The sequence below is a fragment of the Musa acuminata genome, chromosome BXJ1-8 (assembly GCF_036884655.1).
Source record: "Musa acuminata AAA Group cultivar baxijiao chromosome BXJ1-8, Cavendish_Baxijiao_AAA, whole genome shotgun sequence".
In the NCBI taxonomy this organism is placed as follows: domain Eukaryota; kingdom Viridiplantae; phylum Streptophyta; class Magnoliopsida; order Zingiberales; family Musaceae; genus Musa; species Musa acuminata.
This window is the reverse complement of record NC_088334.1, coordinates 48110670-48130551: the sequence shown is the minus strand read 5'-3', so window position 1 is coordinate 48130551 and position 19882 is coordinate 48110670. Positions and strand designations below refer to the sequence as shown.

General features: G+C 39.0%; 2 protein-coding genes and 1 long non-coding RNA gene across 4 annotated transcripts; 1 reads left to right on the top strand and 2 right to left on the bottom strand.

The window, feature by feature from the left end:
• Positions 1–1096: 1096 nt before the first annotated feature.
• LOC103996105 (SUN domain-containing protein 5) lies at positions 1097–3909 on the bottom strand. Of its 2 annotated transcripts, XM_009416930.3 has the most exons (4): positions 3332–3909; positions 2061–3241; positions 1900–1985; positions 1097–1565 (listed from the first exon to the last, which is right to left on the bottom strand). In XM_009416930.3, the coding sequence occupies exons 1-4, from the start codon at positions 3471–3473 to the stop codon at positions 1331–1333; spliced, it is 1644 nt and encodes a 547-aa protein (XP_009415205.2). In that variant the 5' UTR covers positions 3474–3909; the 3' UTR covers positions 1097–1330. The 2 variants fall into 2 exon arrangements, with proteins under 2 accessions (XP_009415205.2, XP_009415204.2); XM_009416929.3 differs by having other exon boundaries at positions 2061–3909.
• Positions 3910–4168: 259 nt separating this feature from the next.
• Positions 4169–4769, top strand: LOC135588402 (uncharacterized). Its single transcript, XR_010476249.1, has 2 exons — positions 4169–4281; positions 4646–4769. It is a non-coding gene; the product is annotated as an uncharacterized LOC135588402 (long non-coding RNA).
• Positions 4770–5407: 638 nt separating this feature from the next.
• LOC103996106 (dynamin-related protein 5A) lies at positions 5408–19752 on the bottom strand. The gene is made up of 16 exons (XM_009416931.2): positions 19442–19752; positions 18516–18579; positions 18312–18416; positions 17457–17558; positions 14838–14888; positions 14677–14738; positions 14423–14513; positions 12896–12960; positions 11584–11778; positions 11334–11453; positions 10604–10674; positions 9446–9671; positions 8389–8439; positions 6869–7097; positions 6512–6651; positions 5408–5842 (listed from the first exon to the last, which is right to left on the bottom strand). The coding sequence occupies exons 1-16, from the start codon at positions 19568–19570 to the stop codon at positions 5714–5716; spliced, it is 1830 nt and encodes a 609-aa protein (XP_009415206.1). The 5' UTR covers positions 19571–19752; the 3' UTR covers positions 5408–5713.
• Between the last annotated feature and the right edge of the window lie 130 nt (positions 19753–19882).

The following is a 19882-nucleotide window of genomic DNA, read 5'->3' as shown; positions in this document are numbered from 1 at the left end:
GTGTGAGTCAGAAAAACCCGACCCATGTTACAATAAATCCATTATGTCGGAAGTGCAAGGTCAAATGCGCCCGAGACACATGAGTCAAAAAAACCCATCCTGCACTAAGATAAATCCACTATAGTAGAGGCAAAAGACTAAATGCTCCTAAGATGTGAGTCGAGAAAACCCGTCTAGTGCCAAGATAAATTTTCTATAAAGGCGCAAGTACAAGTGTGCCCAAGACATATGAGTTGGGAAAAGCCATCTCGCACTAAGATAAATCCGCTATAGCGAAGGCACAAGGCCAAATGCACCCAAGATGTGTGAGTCGAGAAAACATAACCCATACTAAGATAAAACCATTACGACGAAAGCGCAAGGCCAAATACACCTAAGACGCATAAGTCGAGAATACCCAACTCGTGCCAAGAGAAATCTGCTACGATAGAAACACAGGCCCAATATGCTCGAAACACTTAAATCGGGAAAACCCGATCCGCAAGATGAGATCTTGAATGCTCTCATGTCAGATGAACTAAATGACACGCTTTGAAACCCTCTCGCAAGAGCCCTGAAACACGCTTTAGGGGGGAGAGACAAATGATAAGAAATACACAATCAACCAACCATTGCTCGCCACGCAAGCACCACATAAAGTCTGTGGGAGGAAAAGGCCCAAATAGTCTACCACTCGCTTGCCCGCACAGATAAAAGTCTAAAGAGCAATTCAAGACGATTACAAGATACTTTCCTTGTAGAATATTCATGAGAATATTCTGTAGGAGTCTAATGGGCAACTCATGACAATTATAAATCGATTCCCTTACGAAATCTTCATAGAAATTTTCTCTCTCCAATGTCAGATATAAAAACACATCTTCAACTCTAGATAAGGGACATGGAAAACGAGAACATACACCCACAAAAGTTAATCTCGGGAATAATTTGAACATGAAAGAGATTGGCTCGGGAAGTCTCTCCCTACTTTGGCCTTTGTGCACGGTATTTTCATCTCGGGAGGAGGCGCTTTTTACCTCGTACAACTCTAAGCATACAAATCAGAGTCACATCGGGCTCACAAAGACACCAGCGGACCATTGCACAGTTGTAGGTCTCGTCCTCGTAACTTCTTTGCACCGAATGAAAAGTACAGATTGACTGAAACCCCCTCGAGGAGCAAACAGTAGATGGCAACTCGATCTTGAAGTAGGATTTGATTACACTAACAAGAAGTTGGCTACAAGAATTATATACATCCGAAACATATGGTGTTTTTGTAAAAATTTCCTGATGATTAAGCTGATCTGATGCTGCAAGAAGTGAAACGCACTGCTCGGCAGAAATGAGATCAGCCATATAATAAGGTTATGAGAATTGTTAAGCTGCTGCTCACAAATATTAGGAGCCATTCCCTCTTGTTCCTGCTTCTCATGTCAGATTCACAAGTCTTGAACAATGTCAGAAGTTGGGCAAACACCAACTTAAAGAATGCGAAGCATGCCAAAAATAGGCTAATGGAAATTACGGTAAGCTCCTTGCTCTCTAGTAAATCTTGGCTGCTCTGTATCTTCTCAATATTTGCTCTGCAATCAAATAGAAAAGATGGTAAGAGGCATGCAGCTTCACTGAGTAAATAATTAAGCACAGAGGTTTGAGTTCCTTATGTTTATAGAACATGCCAACGTGGAGAAGCCCCTTGGATTTATGGCAGCTTCATGTAAAATTCAAACCCCCGAGTAATAGAGACAACTCTTAGGATAGTAGTAAGTCTAGCAGCTTCATGGTAGATTAAAAACTGATATATATATATACCTGTGTAGTTCTAACAATTGTTTTGGTGTCACCTTTTCTATGATTTATTAAGCGATCTTGTATCAGGGACACAAAGTCGAAGCCAAAAAGAAAGTGCTTCCTAACCTGAACAAGGCATTGTCTTTGACCAAAGCATCTAGTTCAGCTGAGACAGAGGCTTTCCAGTTCTCAAGGTCAGTAAGTTCCTTCTCCTGCATGATGTCATACGTAAGAGAACCAGAAAGAAAGCCTTATGCATTGATGAACGAGAGAAGTAGAACACATACCTTACACTCCTTCCATTCCATCATTTCCTTGATCTCTGAACTCATTTTCTGTAGTACCAGAGCACTCTCCGAGCACTGCTTCTGTAGATCTGGGAGAGCTTCACCGTATCTTCGATTGAGTTCTTTTATGTACTCCTCCAAAATGGACTGACTGAGCTCCATTGATCTCATCTTCTGCATCAAAATCTTCAGAATTCCATCACTCGGTACTCTACCAGTTAATTGCTGCCTGCCTTCTTTCACAGGATGAAGCGTGCTCGACTTGTTAGGGTCTGCTTTGCTATGAACATCATCCCCACCATGAACCTGGGCAGCCTCAACCTTGTCACCAGACTTGGGATCTGCTTCCACGGACATTTGATTGGTTGCAGGTTCCACCGGAACCACAATAAGATCTTCCAGCATCCGCTCTATGGCATCTACACCGTAGACTTCTACATAGCTCAACGTGCAGTAGAACTCTGAGCCGTAATGGCTGACCAAGCTTAACCTCATGTACCTCGTCCACTTCGGTTCCGGAAGCATGAACCGCTGGGCGTGCTTCACGTTCTCCGCGGAGAAGACGCCGAGCGGCGTCCATGTCTCTGTTGGGTAGCTCAAGCTCCCCAACAGCTCGAAACCCTTGAAGTTGGATGAGTAGTGCTCCAAATTTGCGATCTCGATGGCATCGACCAGCGTCTCCTCGGAGAGCTCTATGACGACGAACTTGTCGACCGCAGAACACGGGTTCCGAAGGTACTTGTCTTTGTCCCTGCACAGTATATTTCCTGCCCCTTTTGCCTCCTTGTTGTGGGCCAACACTTTTGCGCCCTTGGCGGAGGAGGCGTAGTTATACTCCAAGCCACCAGGCTCCAGTCTGTGGGTGATTTTGCCGTGCAGCTTATCTGCATCGTTTTCCTTTCTTCGCAGCGTCTGGTTCCGGAACTCATCCAGCCCGATGTAGCCAGATTGCGTGGGCGGATCGGCCTTTTCTTTCGCCCGACTACAGTTTCTTCCCTTCTCTTCTTCCGAAGCTTTCCCATTCGCGATGGCTTCTTCAACTCCAATCAATTCTCTCATTGGATTTTCGGGTTCTTTCAATCCGCAGCAACTGAAGGTATTGTTCTGCATAAAAGGAAAATACGATTCTAACTGTGTGCTTCTGCAGAGGTTGCCGCTGCCATCGCCATCGGACGACAAATCTACAAAAGATCGCGCATCAGCATCAATGAACGCAGCTGCTTTTACGTAGAATCCAACAACAGAATGGAGGGACGGAGGTGGCAAGCAACCTCGACGACGGTCGCCGTGCCCCAAGCGGGAGTGGAGGACGAAGAGGAGGCACCAGAGGGGGAGGGCCACGGTGAGAGACAGCTCGTAGAGGCTCTTCCTCCTCCTGCCTCCATGCGTGGCGACATCTATCTTCTTCTTCATGTGCGGCGAGCGGGCGAGCGAGCGAGAGAGAGAGAGAGAGAGAGAGACGGTAACAGCAGGAGCCGGTGGAATTTGGAGAAGCGGTTCGCTTCGTCACGGAGCGAAGCGAGGAAATAGGAGCGGGAATCGGATCGGTAGTGGACTTCTACTGGCCCATAAGATATCACGGATCACACGGCCCAACATTTTCTCACCTTCATTATTATTAATGCTATTATCGTTATTATTACATGCAGATTTCTACATAAACAAATGCTATTATCAAGAATTACGGACCGGACCGGTGGGTTTGATCGATCGACCACGAGTCGATTTAAGGTTCGGTTCCATTTCTCACGAGAAAACAAATGATTGCTTTGATGAATGAGAGTTACCAAGAATTAATTACTAACGACAAATCTTTTCATGGTCGGTGTGAAGTCCCACGTCAAGCGGCTCCCGTGGCGCGTGCAGGCTTTGTTTCCACCGCATCCCCCCCCCCGTAACTGCCTCCACCAAAGCTGGAGTTCCGTCGCCCCCCGCTCTGTAACAACCAACCCCTCGATGACATCTGCACGCAGATGGTGTACAGGAGAAGAGCTCTCGTCTCGTTGCCCTAGTTCTTGTTTCCAAGAAGAAGCGAAGTAGAGGAATAGCAGATCGAGGCCGGTGCTCGATCGCTACCAACCCAGATGGTGTTTCCGTGCTGCTCTCTCTCGGCCTGTAGGAGAAGAGCTCTCGTCTCGTCCCCCCCGAATTCTTCGTTTCTGAGAAGACGCGAAGCAGAGGAATGGCAGATGGAGGCGGTTTCTCGATCGTCGCCCCGTAGGTACCAACTCTCATCCCGATGTCCATAGGAGAAGTGCTCTCGTCTCGTCCCCCGAATTCTTGTTTCCGATTAAAAGCGAAGCATAGGAATGACCGATCGAGGGCGGAGCTCGATCGCCACCCTATAACGACCAACCCTCCATGGCATCTCCACCTCAGGTGGTGTTTCTTTGTTGCTCATCTCTCGGTCTATAGCACTAGAGCTCTCGTCCCGTCGCGCAAAATCTTGTTTCCGGGAAGAAGCGAAGCAGAGGAATGGCAGATCGAGGCCGGAGCTCGATCGCCACCCACCCTGTAAATACCAACCCTCCATGGCATCTCCACTCACACGGTGTATCTTTTGCTGCTCTTCTCTCGGTCCGTAGGAGCAGAGCCCTCGTCTCGTCCCCCAAATTCTTGTTTCCGATGCGAAGGCCGCAGCTCGATCGCCACCCTGTAAATTACCAACCTGTTGGCATCTGTACTCGGATGGTGTCTCTTTGTTGCTCATCTGGAATGGCAAACCGGGTGCGTGCAAATGCTTAGCTCTGTTTCCATCACAAAACACTAAACGCTTTGATTGATGCAAACATGGCCCTCGGTGATGTGCGGACGAGGATGGATGGGATGATGAACAGAGCAAGGATCAGACCCCAGGAATATTCCAACAGGTACAAATACACGAACACCCATATGTTTTCCTGCTATAATGCTTGCTTTGTTCTACTGAGTTCGCTTTAAACATATGGTTTAGGGTTCTTTTTTCTCGATTGTTTCTGCATTTTGTTGCCATGTTCTTCATTCAGCTGAGACCTGACATCATGGAAACCAAAAAGAAGGTAAGTTTCATTAATATATCCAGTGAATCACAAGCATTTAGAACTTTTATGCCTGTAAACTGCTCAACAGTATTGCATTAGTTCAAACAAAGAAAGGGTAAGACTACTACACACTGAACAGCTGAGCTGCATTGCACTTGAAAAAACTTGCTTCAAAGTTCAATTCAAGCAGTAACAGAAATATAGAGAAAGCATACAAATGAAACAAAAAAGAACATTCTTGTCACACGCACACAGCCTTTTATATAAGCTTCCCGATGGACATTTCTCAGGTAATTACCATAAAATTATGGTTAGAACTCGAGATAATTACGACAAAAGACTCAAATTCATTTCTCCAGGAGAGCACATCATATTATGCTCGGGAAGGAATCATGTATTATACATTCTATATCATGGGTAAAAGGAAACGCCCCTAATTAATCATCCAACATAAAGTGGTAACAAACTGAAAATTAAATCATCATGCTCCAGACATAGTCACACAAGATATGCATATAGCGTGAAACAGAGAGAGAGTGATTGAGAGAGAGAGAGAGAGAGAGAGACTTGTAGATGAATCTATTTGTAGAGTGAAAATTATAAGAGAGGAACAATGTGATCCCCTGCATCTCCCTACTTAGCCCATGCTACTGCATCAATCTCAGCTTGGGCACCTCTGTATAGCTCTAGTCTCTTTGCAAGGGCAGTTCTACGCTCCATAATTGCTGGGTCCTCATCCAACAATGACCCTAACTGCTTCGTCTGCAGAGTCAAGTTCAAAGAACTATTAGATGATATGCTGACCAAAAGATGTTGAAACAGAAATATGACATCCTTATAGCCCAAGACCTAGATGTCTCATTTTAATGTGAAAAACACAATTATGACAAAGTCGAAGAACAACATACACAGGTTCCAACTGTTGCTTTGCATCAGTTGCGATTGAGATCAACCAGTCCAAACCAATCTAGATTAACCAATCAAGGAATCATTCAATCATAATATGTCATTTTTGTTTATCCGATCTGAAGATCTGAGTTAGAATAGCCAGTTTCTCAATGAAACTGTGCTCGAAAACCTGATAACTAACAGACTATGATCTTCCTAAATTTCCTAGATCCTTGTAGGTTGGGATCAAAGGAATGGGTCCACCAGACCCCCACCTCTCCTGCCAACGCCTCCTGTGAGTAATTGTAATTAGACAGAAACAGGTCAATTTGTGCTCCAGGCTTTATGATGGATGACTAGCTTTCAATCTAATACTATTGGATTATAATCTCCAACAGAAATAATCAAACTCAGCAGGACACAAGAAATATCTTGAACAATAATAGCAGAACATATATCAGATATATAGGGAAACAAGCAGATAAGCATTGATAGCAGCACTTCTTAATTAAAACTTTATTGAAATTTACTATACAATCTCACCTCCTTTTTCCCCAACTCAGTAAAGAAATGATCAAGCAAGGAGCGTTTAGCCTCTCGCACTTGACAGTAAACAATAGACTTTGGGATGGAGTTCCGCAAGCTTGAACATACCATGTTGACATATGCCAGAACAGTTGTTCCTGTTACAAGTAGAATGCCATCCAGTATGCTGTCAATATTGGGACATTGCTTTTCAAAGCTAAAGGATTACAAGGATGCAATTAGATCAGTTATCTTCATAGGATCGAGCCATATCAAAACAAATGGAAAATGCATGTACTTGAAACTGAAAAGGATCCACAATTATGAATCATATTAAACATTCTAAACAATCAGATGCCATATAGAATAGCTCACCTATACGTCTGAGATAAGAGTCATTGTATCTATCAAAAATAGAAAGTGTTGGATTTCCGCCTTTCTCGATATCCTGAGGAAGCTTCCGGAAGAAATCTACAGTCAGATAACTACATTCCATATCAACTAGCTTAAGAGTTGCTTTTCTGCTTTCTTCCCTCATTCTCTCCAATGATTCAAAAGCTGCATTGCCAACTTCTACTCGTAAAGTAGGATATTGTTTCAGCTCCTGCAAAAGATCAATCAGAATAAAATCAGTTTGTTTCTCACAAGGAGACCTGAGAAATTCTTAAATAAAAAAGAATAAAGAAGGTTACATAGTTACACTGAAATAACCTTTTGTCTCATTTCATAATTTTTCGATGTTGGAAAAGAATTCAAAATTAAGTGGCATGCCAATGTTACAACATACATACATCTGAGTTCTGATATTCCAACTCCAATTGATCAAAACTAGTGAAGTGCTGGAGAAAGGAAGGACAAATGTAGCGGAGAAGCTGTTTACACCATCCAGGACTTTTGGGTCTCTTTAAATTTTTAAACTTGTTTCCAGTATTAGTCACAGCATAACAAAATCTTGTCATCTATTGTTACTTGTCACATCAACAAGCAAAAGGGGAAAAACATGTATATCCTTTATCTTTTCAGATTCTCAAACATTGGCAGATCATCTTCTCTAAGACCCAAATGAACATTATATAAGGAAACATCGATTACATGTGTTAACTTGACCAGAGGCACTTACTTTTCCATTTAATGATCAAGACATTGCAGGTCAAAGTGTAATATCACTACCAATCCGCATTAGGGACAATGCAATGCATCCACAATATATGGATTGGCTGTGCCAGCAAAGGTACCAGATGGGCAAGGACATGTGTCGATAGAAACTACAAGATATAACTAGGACACAGCATGGGAATCTGTGCCTTGGCATATGCCTGTACCAGTAAGATACCTCCCAATATATTGCTTTACTCAAAACATCAGCAAACACTACAATACCCCACTGAAAATTCAACAGCTAGTCATCAGTAACAAGAGTGGTAGTTGCAGTTAGCAACTAGAAGACTTATCACCTGGCTATAAAATTAATGATCATATGCACATCCAAATTTTCACTATCAAGGATCATATGCACGTCACAAAATGTTAAAATGGCCAAGACTTGAGCAAGCTCACAAAACAGTTCAATTCAGCTAAGACATACAGATCGAGAACAGTTCACCAAAAATTATGCATGACAGGTTAAATGCAATAACTAACTAAACTTGCAGAGTAACAAAAAGATTTAAATGTAGAATTGCTTAAATATAATACAAACAACAATAGGTATGGCATGCTTTTTATTTTGGTACAGATATTACAACAACAAATTCTTCCACTAGCAGACATGTTTTTCAAGAAAATTAACCAGAGAAAAGATGACTAAAGCATCATGGAAAGAAAAAATATGTATTCGGAAAAAAGAAAGAAGTAATCATAACATAAATTGCAACAGCTGAGCAAGTATAAAATACCAGAGTCTCATTAATAGCCTTGTGAACCAACTCCTTCAATATAGCATGAACCTGAAAACAAGTAGTACGAATGAACAAATAAAATATACTACCATAGACACCAAATGCCATAGAAACAATGGTTAGCAGATAAATGAAAAGAAATAAAGTTGTTACTTGTGATAATCAATGAAGCAAATAATTCAATTTTATACCTTTCATACTAATATGAATTCATGATGCAGTACTCTGCGGAGCAGTAAACATAAAAGAATATATTCATAAGCCTTCTCTATGCTGTAAGAAAACACTGATGATCACTTCGCTTGAGCTATTTGTTACTGCTTTGGGGTGATTATAACAAAATTATTTGAAAGGTCTGATGTTGCAGTTGCCAGAAAAAGAAATTCAGTTAGTCAAAGGAGCATAACAAACTGCTGGGGTTACAATAGTTGATATTGCTCATTAAGGAATTAACACCTTTCTGCTTGATGCAGAAAGATACATCAAGATCTAGATTTGGAAAAAGATTTGATTAAAAGAATAGTTTCTTTACCTTGTTATGTAAGGGCATCAGGAAAAGAAAAAAAAAGTTCTGACAAATTTGAGATAGGGTACTGGAATCAACACCTCAATAAGTTAGCTAAAGATGCAACAATAAGAAAGGAGCATCAGCATTATTCTTAAAGAGAACTAGTTAAATCGGTTATAGTCATTGAAAACTCCCAATGGTTCTTCATCTTAACTCCATATTACTTCAGGATAATAACAACCACTACCACTAGCTCATTTACTATTTCCAAGCTCCTTGCAATCTACTTTGATTAGCACAAGTATTACTACGTTCTTGGATGTACAGTGACTTCTCTTTGGCGTCCAAGGTGCAACCAAAATAGCAAATAAGATGGTCATTGCCTCTAATCAATACCAAGAATAAACAAGATGAAGAAAAAACTTAACCTAAATGAAGATGAAAAACTTAACAAAATAGCATATAGCCCACAGGAACAAATGTGTTTTCAGCATGGCACAAAAGAACAATAAACCAAAGAAATTATGAGTTCGGTAAATTGCGTACTGTATCAACAGCTGCTTCGGCAGGACCTCTTATAGAGACCAATGAAGATTCAATGAGACGACGGTAACCTTGCTCAGGAGCTATTAAGTGAGGCTGGTACCCATCAGCTTCAGTGATAAGTTTTCTCACATTCTCCATTGAGAGCTGCTTGTCAAATTGCAATCTTTTCAGAGCAGCAGGGAGTTGTGCATCGAAAACATTGTAAACTTTTTCACCACCAGGTCGCCTGCAGAGTAATAGCACAATTTATGCCAAACAATAACACTACAATCGCATGCTAATGCAATAACACTGGTAAAATTAACAGAACAGGTGTCACCTTTTATGACTTCACATTGCCATAAATCGTAGACCATAACTACCATGAAGAGTTAAAGAGGTTTGTGATGTACAAGAGCACCTATTCCTGATATCAAGCTAATATCCATCCATCTATACGATAATAAGCAATGGCGTTCCGCCTGAACCAGTAAAAATGGGTGGTACATTCCGGTCCGAGCATCAACTGGTACACGGATCGCCACTGGTCTGGTCCACCATATAAAAGGGAAACTTCTAAACCTAATCACTTCCACTTCTCAAGCACATCACCTCCGCTGCTCACCATGATTGACACCTCCACTTCTCATGCAGTTGTGACCTCTCACCGCGACCAACCTCCACTTCTCACATTGGCCACTACCTTGCCGCACATGGTGACCTTTGCCCTAATCGCTTCTTGAGAATGCTTCTTCTCCTCTTTCTCCTTCTACTTCTTCCATCTCTTCCTCTACTTTCTCCTCTTCTTCCTCCCTCCTCTTCCTCCACCTGCACTTCCTCTTCTCCTTTATCTTCCCCTTCGAAACACTAGTATATACTGGTCTGATACCCGAAACGGCGATCCTTGGTAGTAAGAACATATGTCTTTGCTAAGGGTGTTACAAGTTACACTATGTAATCATTTCTGCATGTCATGATGCTATCATTTCTGACTATCATCATTCTCAGAGATAAATTTTCATAATTGTTTGAACTTTGAAGATGGACTTGGACCATGAGAATACAAAAAAAGAAGAAACAATTTTGCTGGAAGACAGAAGTTACCGTGCTTGACACTTCAACCACAAAAGTGTGTGATAATGAATAACTATCTCTTAAAGCAAATTGTAGGATACTTACACGCCATCAAGGTGTTCCTTGTATATTTGATCAAAAATACGGCAAATTTCCATAATTGCATATAACTTGCCCTGCAAATGGTAAGATAACTATCTTAGTCGTCTACAAAAACAAATTAGACACAACCATGTAGGAAGGAAGATATTATATGTTTGCCATATCTCCAGCTTGAACTCTACAACTATGAAGAAAATTTGATTAAGAAAAGAAAAGATAGGGTAAATTTCTTACTTACTGAGAGGATCAACATAGAAGGACAAGAAAACTTAGCTTAGTAAAGCGAAGATGCAGAACATGGAGTGCATCAAGGTTAATGATTTAAGTTTCAAACTTAACATAAGTGGCTCAACAAGCTATGAAAATGGTTGAGAACGGTGAATTACTATAATCAGCTAAGGGCCCAACTTTATGAGAATCTTTAAGCACAATATAAGAATCACACCATTTTGTAGTTTAAGAATGTCTCGATGTTCATCAGTGCATCTCCAGCAGCTAGCAAAACAATGATGTAAAAGATTCTTTAATGTCAGATATACAGGGACTCTCGACAACTCTCAAGCAACAGAATATGAATTATCCTTATAGAAAATCATGTGTGATATTGTGGTAGGAGCCTAGGATAGCTCAAGATGATGAAAAGAAAAAAATAACACTATTCAAGGAACTTTATAATATTACCAATACAAAGAGCAGAGTTTTTGTATTTCAGTTTAACTGTCAGACGACTTACTCCTGCATCTGCAGCAATAGGTTTCCCAAGACGACTTAGTTCACCATCAAGTTCAGCAATGGTCTTACTTATGAGAGACTGGATGCCTGGAATCCGTGATTTGATTACTTGTTCCAAATGCTGCAAACAGCAATATATAAGCAATTCTCTTACTCAAAACTACCAACTCAAAACCCAAACGTCACCAGTACAATACTGTTCTCTTCTCAATCAAATCAAACAATGCATGAACATGCAGAAACTGTTATACCTTGGAGAGAACCTTCCCCAAATGCTCTGATCCCATCCTGTGAGCTAGATGCTTGTATTCTGGTGTACTTGCAAAATAATCTCTCTCTCTCCTCCTCGCAGCAATCATGTCTACATTTTTGTTGATATCAGCTTGGGAGCGATTAACAACACCAATCCAAGGGTACTGTAGCCTATACGATTTTCCTTCCAATATCTAGGAAAACAAAATTAATTAATCAAATTCTGAAAAATGCATTAAGTAACAAACAAAAAACAACTGGCATGTAGTGATTCAGAGCATCAAAAGCAGTCATTTGCAATAATCTATCAAAGTCTGGACTCAAATCCATATTAGCAGTTATCTTTAATTGAATAGAAATAAAATTCCATCCTAAATTGGCAAAGATTAAAGGAAAATTTGCTAAATTACCAGAGCCACAACTACCACAGATGCACAAGAAATATACAACAGCACGCTGCAAATTATTGACACCAGAAGCAACCAAATTCAGCAAGTCAACAAGAATAAGGGACTCAACCAACATGTGATATAACACCCTTAAATGATCACATTAAGAAACGAGAAAAAACAATAACTGCTGGAACAAAGCATTAGAAGGTCAAAAATAATGCCCTGCCACGCAACTATTACATTCTAGCTAACCTAAAACTTGGACCAGAACAAGCAGCTAACTCATTGACTAAGAAAAAAACAAAAATATTGAAGATTGAGCTATCTGTGACTGAAGGAAACATAAATGTTCTGACAGACCTGTCGGATGCCACAATGTTGATTATAGAGTGAGAAGACAAAGATGATATAAAAATTAATAAATATAAACATATGATTTTGCATCATAAGAATGCAGTTGTTTGTGAATTTTAAGAAAATAATAATGATCATGCAGCAGCATTTGGATATTGTACCCAGAATGTTCTTGTCCGGCATTGAATTTGTAGTTGAGTTTATGATTTTGTGGTTAAAATCAAAACTGTTGTCTCCAATAAGAAAGATACATCAGATGAACATAAGTGAATTACTATTTGGACATTCTATAAGAGGACCACATCAGTATAATCTTAAAAATTCATTCTTGGTTAAGAGCATAATTTTATAGGAAAATAAAGAAATTCAATAATACGGAAGATAATGAAGAGAACAATTGGATTGTATGCTACCAAGTACCAACAATGTTTCATTGAACAAAAAAGAATGAAGATGTTTATGGAAACAGAAAAAAGAAAGAGAATACTATTACTGAAAGCAAAATCAGTAGCAAACTAGCAGTTAAGTCAAAAGTGGCAAAAAATAATGAAAGGAATAAACTTACATCCACAGCATCAGTACCCTTGTCCATAAGATCAATCTTAGTAAGGACACCAAATGTCCTCTCACCTAGATCAAAAACATGGAGACAAAAAAATTAATCACAAGATTGATCTCTATAATCACTAAATGAAAGAAAAATCACCAAAACATGTTTTTCTATTTGCCATTTGGGTTTTTGGGATACCATATTTGCTATCATGTTTTTTAATGTATATGAGCCATCAGAAATTCCATATACAATTAAAGGTGTCATTTTGTTGGATTTCATCTACGTAGATGTATTTAATATAATTGAAATCCTTTTTCACTATCTTTTGTACTTTTCTAAATTCCCAATTCTTAACCCAATTTGAACATGTAATTATAATATAAACTATGCCTTCATGAAATACTTCAATTGGAATGAACAATCATTTCCAACCCAATCTGATCTATATCATATGTGATCACTAACACAGGACTTGACAAATATTATTTGCAAATATGTTACAAAAGGCATATATGACCATACATTAATATTTTAGTGGCATACATACACGTAAAGATTATAATATTCAGCATTTTCAATGTAGAGATGCTAAGATTTTTCAGACACATCAAAAGACAAAGTGATTAAATAACTACTTATAGAGTTCTAAATATATAGGCAAACAAGTTTTACAACAATACATCATAAAAGTAAAGTTCTGCCAAAGTTCATATTGGATGCAATGAGAACATATATGGAGCAAGGGAGATGTTTTTACTTCTTCCACTAGTGCCAATTGATAAAGGAAAAACACAACATATATAGATTCAAACAACCCAAATTCAAGGGATATTCATCAGAATTTATTTTTTGGTTTTCTTGATGAATGAGAGAATAATGTGCTACTATTTTTACCGGGAGTATACTTGTAGTTGTATTAGTTCCTCATGGAAAACGCCAAAAAGTTATATTGTCAATGGAGCACATTCCTGTTTTCTAAAACAGATAGACTCGTCACAGTTACAGAAAAATTTCACACAGAGATCCTAAAGCCCAAAAAAAAGTGCACGTCAGCACATTGACAGTTATCCTATCCATAAAATATATCACATCGACTACATTTCAGCATATAATAAGTTCGTTACCTTCTTTTTAATATCCCTTTCAAACTACACATGTTCATGTTGCCTTCCACTGACACAGACATCAGACAAAAAATAAATGGTTACACAAGCACCTGACTTGGAAAAAGGAAAAAAGGACTGCATATATACACACATATATATGCATGTAACAGACAAGTCTCATTCAAAATTGCCTTCAAAGTACAAGTTCAGGAATTACAAATAAATTATAGTTCATGTCTACTGTGTTCTCTCGGTGGAGTCTCATTTGTCATGACTGATTCTTGAATTTTAGTAACTCCTTCCAACAGGTACACCAATTTAATCAAAAAGTATGATTCTTAGGAATTTTTTTAAAAGAAACTTCAAGAAAATAAATAGATAACACAAACATGATAGCTGATCACTACTTTTATGTACAATCAACAAAGCATACCCTTAGGGTCTACTTCACGGGATATTTTAATCGCATCAGATGTGGCAAGGTCCTGATTGGCTGGTGAAATGGCAAGAATTATACAATTGGGCTGTCAACAAAAGGAAAAAAAGGATCAAACTTTGATCTAGATGGTCACATCAAAGAAGAGAATATACATCTAAAACAGAGTACATAAAAAGCCAAATTGAAAATTAGATTTGACCAAATAAAATCAGACAAATCAGTAGCATAACATATTCTATAAGCATCACCTTCTCAATAAATGAGCGAACCATATTCTCAATATCAGCCACAATACTATCAGGTTGGCCCTCTGCAAAAGGCATAATAAAGTTAAATAATATTATTATTATTAACTTTTACAACAACAGAAGGAAAATGCAATCTTTAACAAACATGGCAGGCGACATACCAACAGCCACCTTTGTCAGTCCAGGAAGATCAATGAGTGTCAAGTTCACAACTGCAAAACTTGAGAGCATTAGTATTGGAGCAGCAAGGTTTCAGCTCTACGTTCAGATATGTATCCGGTTATGTTGCAGCAAAACATACACTTTACAGGATAGCCAGGTGTATGACAGAAAAACTTAAATGAAATGGAAAAATGAGGAACACACTAACAAGAGTTCACTCTCCTACAAAAACATCAATAATAATAAGTAACAAAAGTATAGATCCTGAGGAGATCAATACCTTCAAGTGGCCAAAGTGAACATACAGGAAAATCATTCCCAATTATTTACTGCAAAAACAAAAAAAAAGGTATGGTTCCATATTAAATAAGGATGGTAATTATCTTCTAGTATTACTGGGACCCACAAAGATAGCCACCTTTCAGTTCACATGACTCCAAAAGGCACAGCACAACCAGTACAGCTCCCAACATGCACTAGCTTAATCTAGGTCCACGCTTGTTCAGCATACTGCAGGGTAGTCCTTTATAGATCTAAACTTGAAGCACCAAAAAATTTTGGTACTTTCTACCACAGTTCATATTACCAGTCCATACCGATGTATCGACCAACTGTCGGTGCAATATTAGTCCGATCCTTTGTAGGAACTACCCGTAATAACGAACTTGCAAAATGGATCTGTTTATCATAAAGAGATTCGTTGTTCCTGACCCTGCTTCACTTTAATTGTTATTTGAACAAAAAGATCACAATAAACTTTTGGTAAAAGTTATGTCTTGGTCCGAGTGGGGATAGCATTTCTCTTCTGCATGTCTATGGAGTTTTGAAAAATCCAAACATCTCAGAGATAGATATAGAGGTAGGAATTTGTTGACATACCGAGCTGTACCAAGCTATATGGAGTGTATTGATGTACCACATATACCGGTCTTTTATCGGACCAGTACATACCGCCCGTACTAAGTGTTATGCTTCGGTACATCAAACCTTATTTTCTACCATCCACACACAATTATGGTGCCTCTCCTTGTATGACTCGAAAAGATTTCATACAAAAAGTTCATCCTCTAACCAGTGAAATCTCTTCAGCAGATAATGTGCTGTTGACAATATAAAATACCAATTCAGAAATGTTGAACGAAGTTAGAAAAATAACGAACATCGATTTATGGCTTAGCCATAAGTCTTAAGTTGTCACCAACAAGGTTTATCTCACCAGTTAAAAAATGAAATCAATGACGAACCCAGAACCTAGAGATGGCCCGGTGGTCCTGGTTCCAGTGGCCAAGATATTTAATAATAACAATAATAATAATGTGTGGGAGATCAGGCTTCCTGCAACACAGTTACTCTCATGCTTTTTCTAACCCAACCCAAATTTCTATTGAACTTCAAATAAATCAAGAAATTTGTTTCAAAATCTCTTTAGTTTCTGTAGCTTCAATCTGGCCCTGCCAAAATCTTTAAACCAAAAGAGATTACAATGCCCTAATTAATTGTCCAATGGGCTTGAGCAACTTAAATAATTTTCTGGGACCCATCTCTTTCATCTTTAATGCATCCTCCAATATGGAAGCAAAATAGTTATCATGAATTCAAGACATCATAACGCTTATTTGTTTTCGTAAAGCCACAAGAAGATAGTTTGCTGTGCCCTAAAGAAATATTCATATTTTCTGCTGCTTCATGTTTTTGTCATTCACTAATAACTTCTAAAATCATAAGCACAAAATATCCAAAATTTGCATCCTTACTCCGATACGCCTCAATTTCCTAACTATTTTCTTCAGTTTCCTTCTGAAATTTTCCATTTTCCCCCTTTTTGTGAAACTCTTGAACATATCAAAAGAAAACAGATGAAGCATGATTCAATACTTCCAAAAAAATGTAGAAGCTTACTTCGATTATAAACTGAAAGCCGAAACAGGACAAATTGTAGGCCTCACTTGCTGTAATAAAAGATGAGAAAGAAACACGATGTCCTTTCTCAATACATACTAATTCCTTTCTCAATTGTAATTTAATATTTCATAAATTTAAAGGCACATTATTATCCTTATCCCTAGCCATAGCAAGTCCAATCTAGTAGAACCCATGGCTCAATTACCAGAGTTTTAGATTGTAAAATTATTATACAGAAGGTCAACTTCAACAATTGGAAATCCCACCAAGGTTATGTAAGCCTTAATACCTTTAAAGCATAGTAATATGTAGCTCTAATCAATTAAGCATGTAGAAGACAGATTGATGGATTCTCATAGAACACCTGAAAACATATAGTTCATATGTCAAACCAGAAGAACTAAGTAATCCAATATAAATTGTCCTCTAAAGTAACCAACAAGGGACTAGATACAAGGTCAGAGAGACATTCATTAAAGACGACACCATTCATCTATACTAGAAGAAACAAAATCAAAGTAACAATGGACAGAAGAGTTAAATTGGGTCATATAGTGCAGAATGCACAAGTGTCCTCACATGCCTATTCTACTGGCAGATAGACATGAAAACATGCACATACAATTACCTAAGGGACCTATATTCATTAAATATTTGCATATAGCATAGTTTAAACAGGTTCATAAAAATTCTCTAGTCATCAGCCTCATTCTTACCATAAGGAGAGTAAATGCTCAGATGAATCGGAACAGGTGAGATTTGCTTTGAACGACCAGTCTCTCTATCTGTTTCATCTGAAATCTCCTTCCTAACAAGAGCTGCATTAAGATGGTCGATCCATGAATTTTAGTGTCAAAAGAATCATTCAGAAGATAACTTGTAATTTTTTATGCAGAACAAAATATTTACAACCAAATAACAAAAACTAAAATAAAACAGTGAGGATGTGACATTGTCATGCACAAGTTCCTCAAGGACAATTATTTGGCAAAGTCAAGTTTCATCAAATTAACTTTTTCAACATATTTATGTGCATTGTGTCAAACAAGAGTCCACCAGAGTCTGGCACAAACTTGAAGGCAACCAGTCACTATTCCAGCCACATGTAGAGAGGCACATAAAGATTGAAACCGTGCTGACACAGTAAGATGCATGTGCAACTAGTGCATAAAGGCAAGTACCAAAACAATTTGATGCCCATGATACATGGTTATTAACTCGTAACAGAGTATTTCCATGGCAGTGCATGAAGGTGTCCGAAAACAAGATCATGGCCTCAAAAGAGGGGAATCAAATAAGTGATTTTGTTATATGACAACTGAATGCATACCAGGTCCACAAACAGCATCATATTCAGATCCACAATCATAAAATTTATATTCTAGGACTTAAAATGTAAAACATCAACTTAAACATCAAAAAGAGAAAATACATCACATACAATTGAACTTTTAACATAAAAATAACATCCTTTTTTTATAAACTACCGGTTCTATACTACCATCACAGTGACAATATCCTATAAAATAAAAACAACATCTTAAAGTTACTCTATCAACAAATGAGATTACCAAAATCTGTGAACCTCTTCCTCGGAAGGTGCATGAACTCTGCATATTCTCTCTCTCCATCAATCTTATGTAGTTGAAGGACAAGGGGACGTCTAGTAACAATTCCTATAAAATTGAACAACACCATTTAACTACCAAGTGACCACCAAAATCAAAGCACTAAGCAAATATCCAGTATAATAAAATTGGAGTTGCAAATGTTACCTGAACCCCTTGGTAGAAAGTCCTTCCCAACTATGCTCTCCAGTACTGAAGACTTGCCAGAGCTCTAGCATATATAATCACAGCATGAAAGAAAATATACTCACAGTTCAGTGCAGAAGTTAACAAAGTTGCATTTTGTCTTAGCTTTTGAGTATATATGAAACACATACAATAACTAGATTAACATAAAGGGAAAATTTCATCCATGCTTCTTCTGCTGACAGGAAATGAACATCACAATAAACCAATTCAATAGTTAAATCTCAAAATATTCTAACATTAGTACAGGACTATCCAAAACAATATTAGCTATTTTATTATTCTTTTTGAAGGATCATTGAACTCAAGAGACTTGGTTTTCTCGTGTCAATTTTAACAGAGAGAAAAGGATGTGACATATCTTCGATTACAATATTTTAGGCCATTAGAGATGGCAATAACTAGTGACTGCTACTTTGTTTCTTTTAGGAAAAGTTTTGGAATTTCAATGTGCCGCCAAATATTTCAACACGCGGCCAAAAATAAAAATCAGAGACTAACCGTCTAACCACGATAAATGCATAGAACAGAAAAGATAATGTCAGATTAGTACAAGCAAACGGACAAATAACAATACCTTTAGCACAGTAAATATAGAATGTGCACCTATAAAGGAGCTTCAATTATGTCAAAACGTCTGGGTCCGATGTCCAATCATCCAAAGGAAAAGACATCAGAGGACCCCAGATCAAGCACCAAGGCTAGATCTTCCCACTCAAACCTAGCATTCCCCTCTTGAACAACAAGGATCTACCACCAGAACACGAAACCCTATGACCCGTAAGGAGAACACCCTGATTCGCAGTAAGGGAGAGGGAAAGGGGCAAGATCTTAAACAAGAAGCAAAAGACAGTAGCAACGGGCGGAGAGATCCGAGAGGTGATTACCTGCCCACCGACGACCGCAATGGCCGGAAGCGAGTCCCACAGGGTCGGGAGGGCGTTCTCCTCCCCATGGTCGCCTAGAGCAGTGCAAGCTCTCTGGAGCTTGTTAACCAGCGAGATCAGGCTCTCCATGGCCTCCCCCGACCAAGCTTTTCCTTCACGGAGAAAGAGTAAGCCTCTTCGGCGGCAAGATCACCCCGATCCCGACTAAATCAAGCCGGGAATCGGGAAAGGAGGGGGGACGAAGCAGTAGATCGGAGGGAGGAAGGCGTGCAACTGCGAGAGCAGGCGATCGGGGGGGTGGGGGAATCATGGAGTGGTAGTAAGGTAGTAGTAACGGTGACTTCGAGAAGATCTGGGCCGTCCGATGAAGCAGCGGCTCGGCTTCTTCTCATGTTGGCCGTTGATCACTGGGGTGGGACGCGGAGGAATCGGGTTTGATGT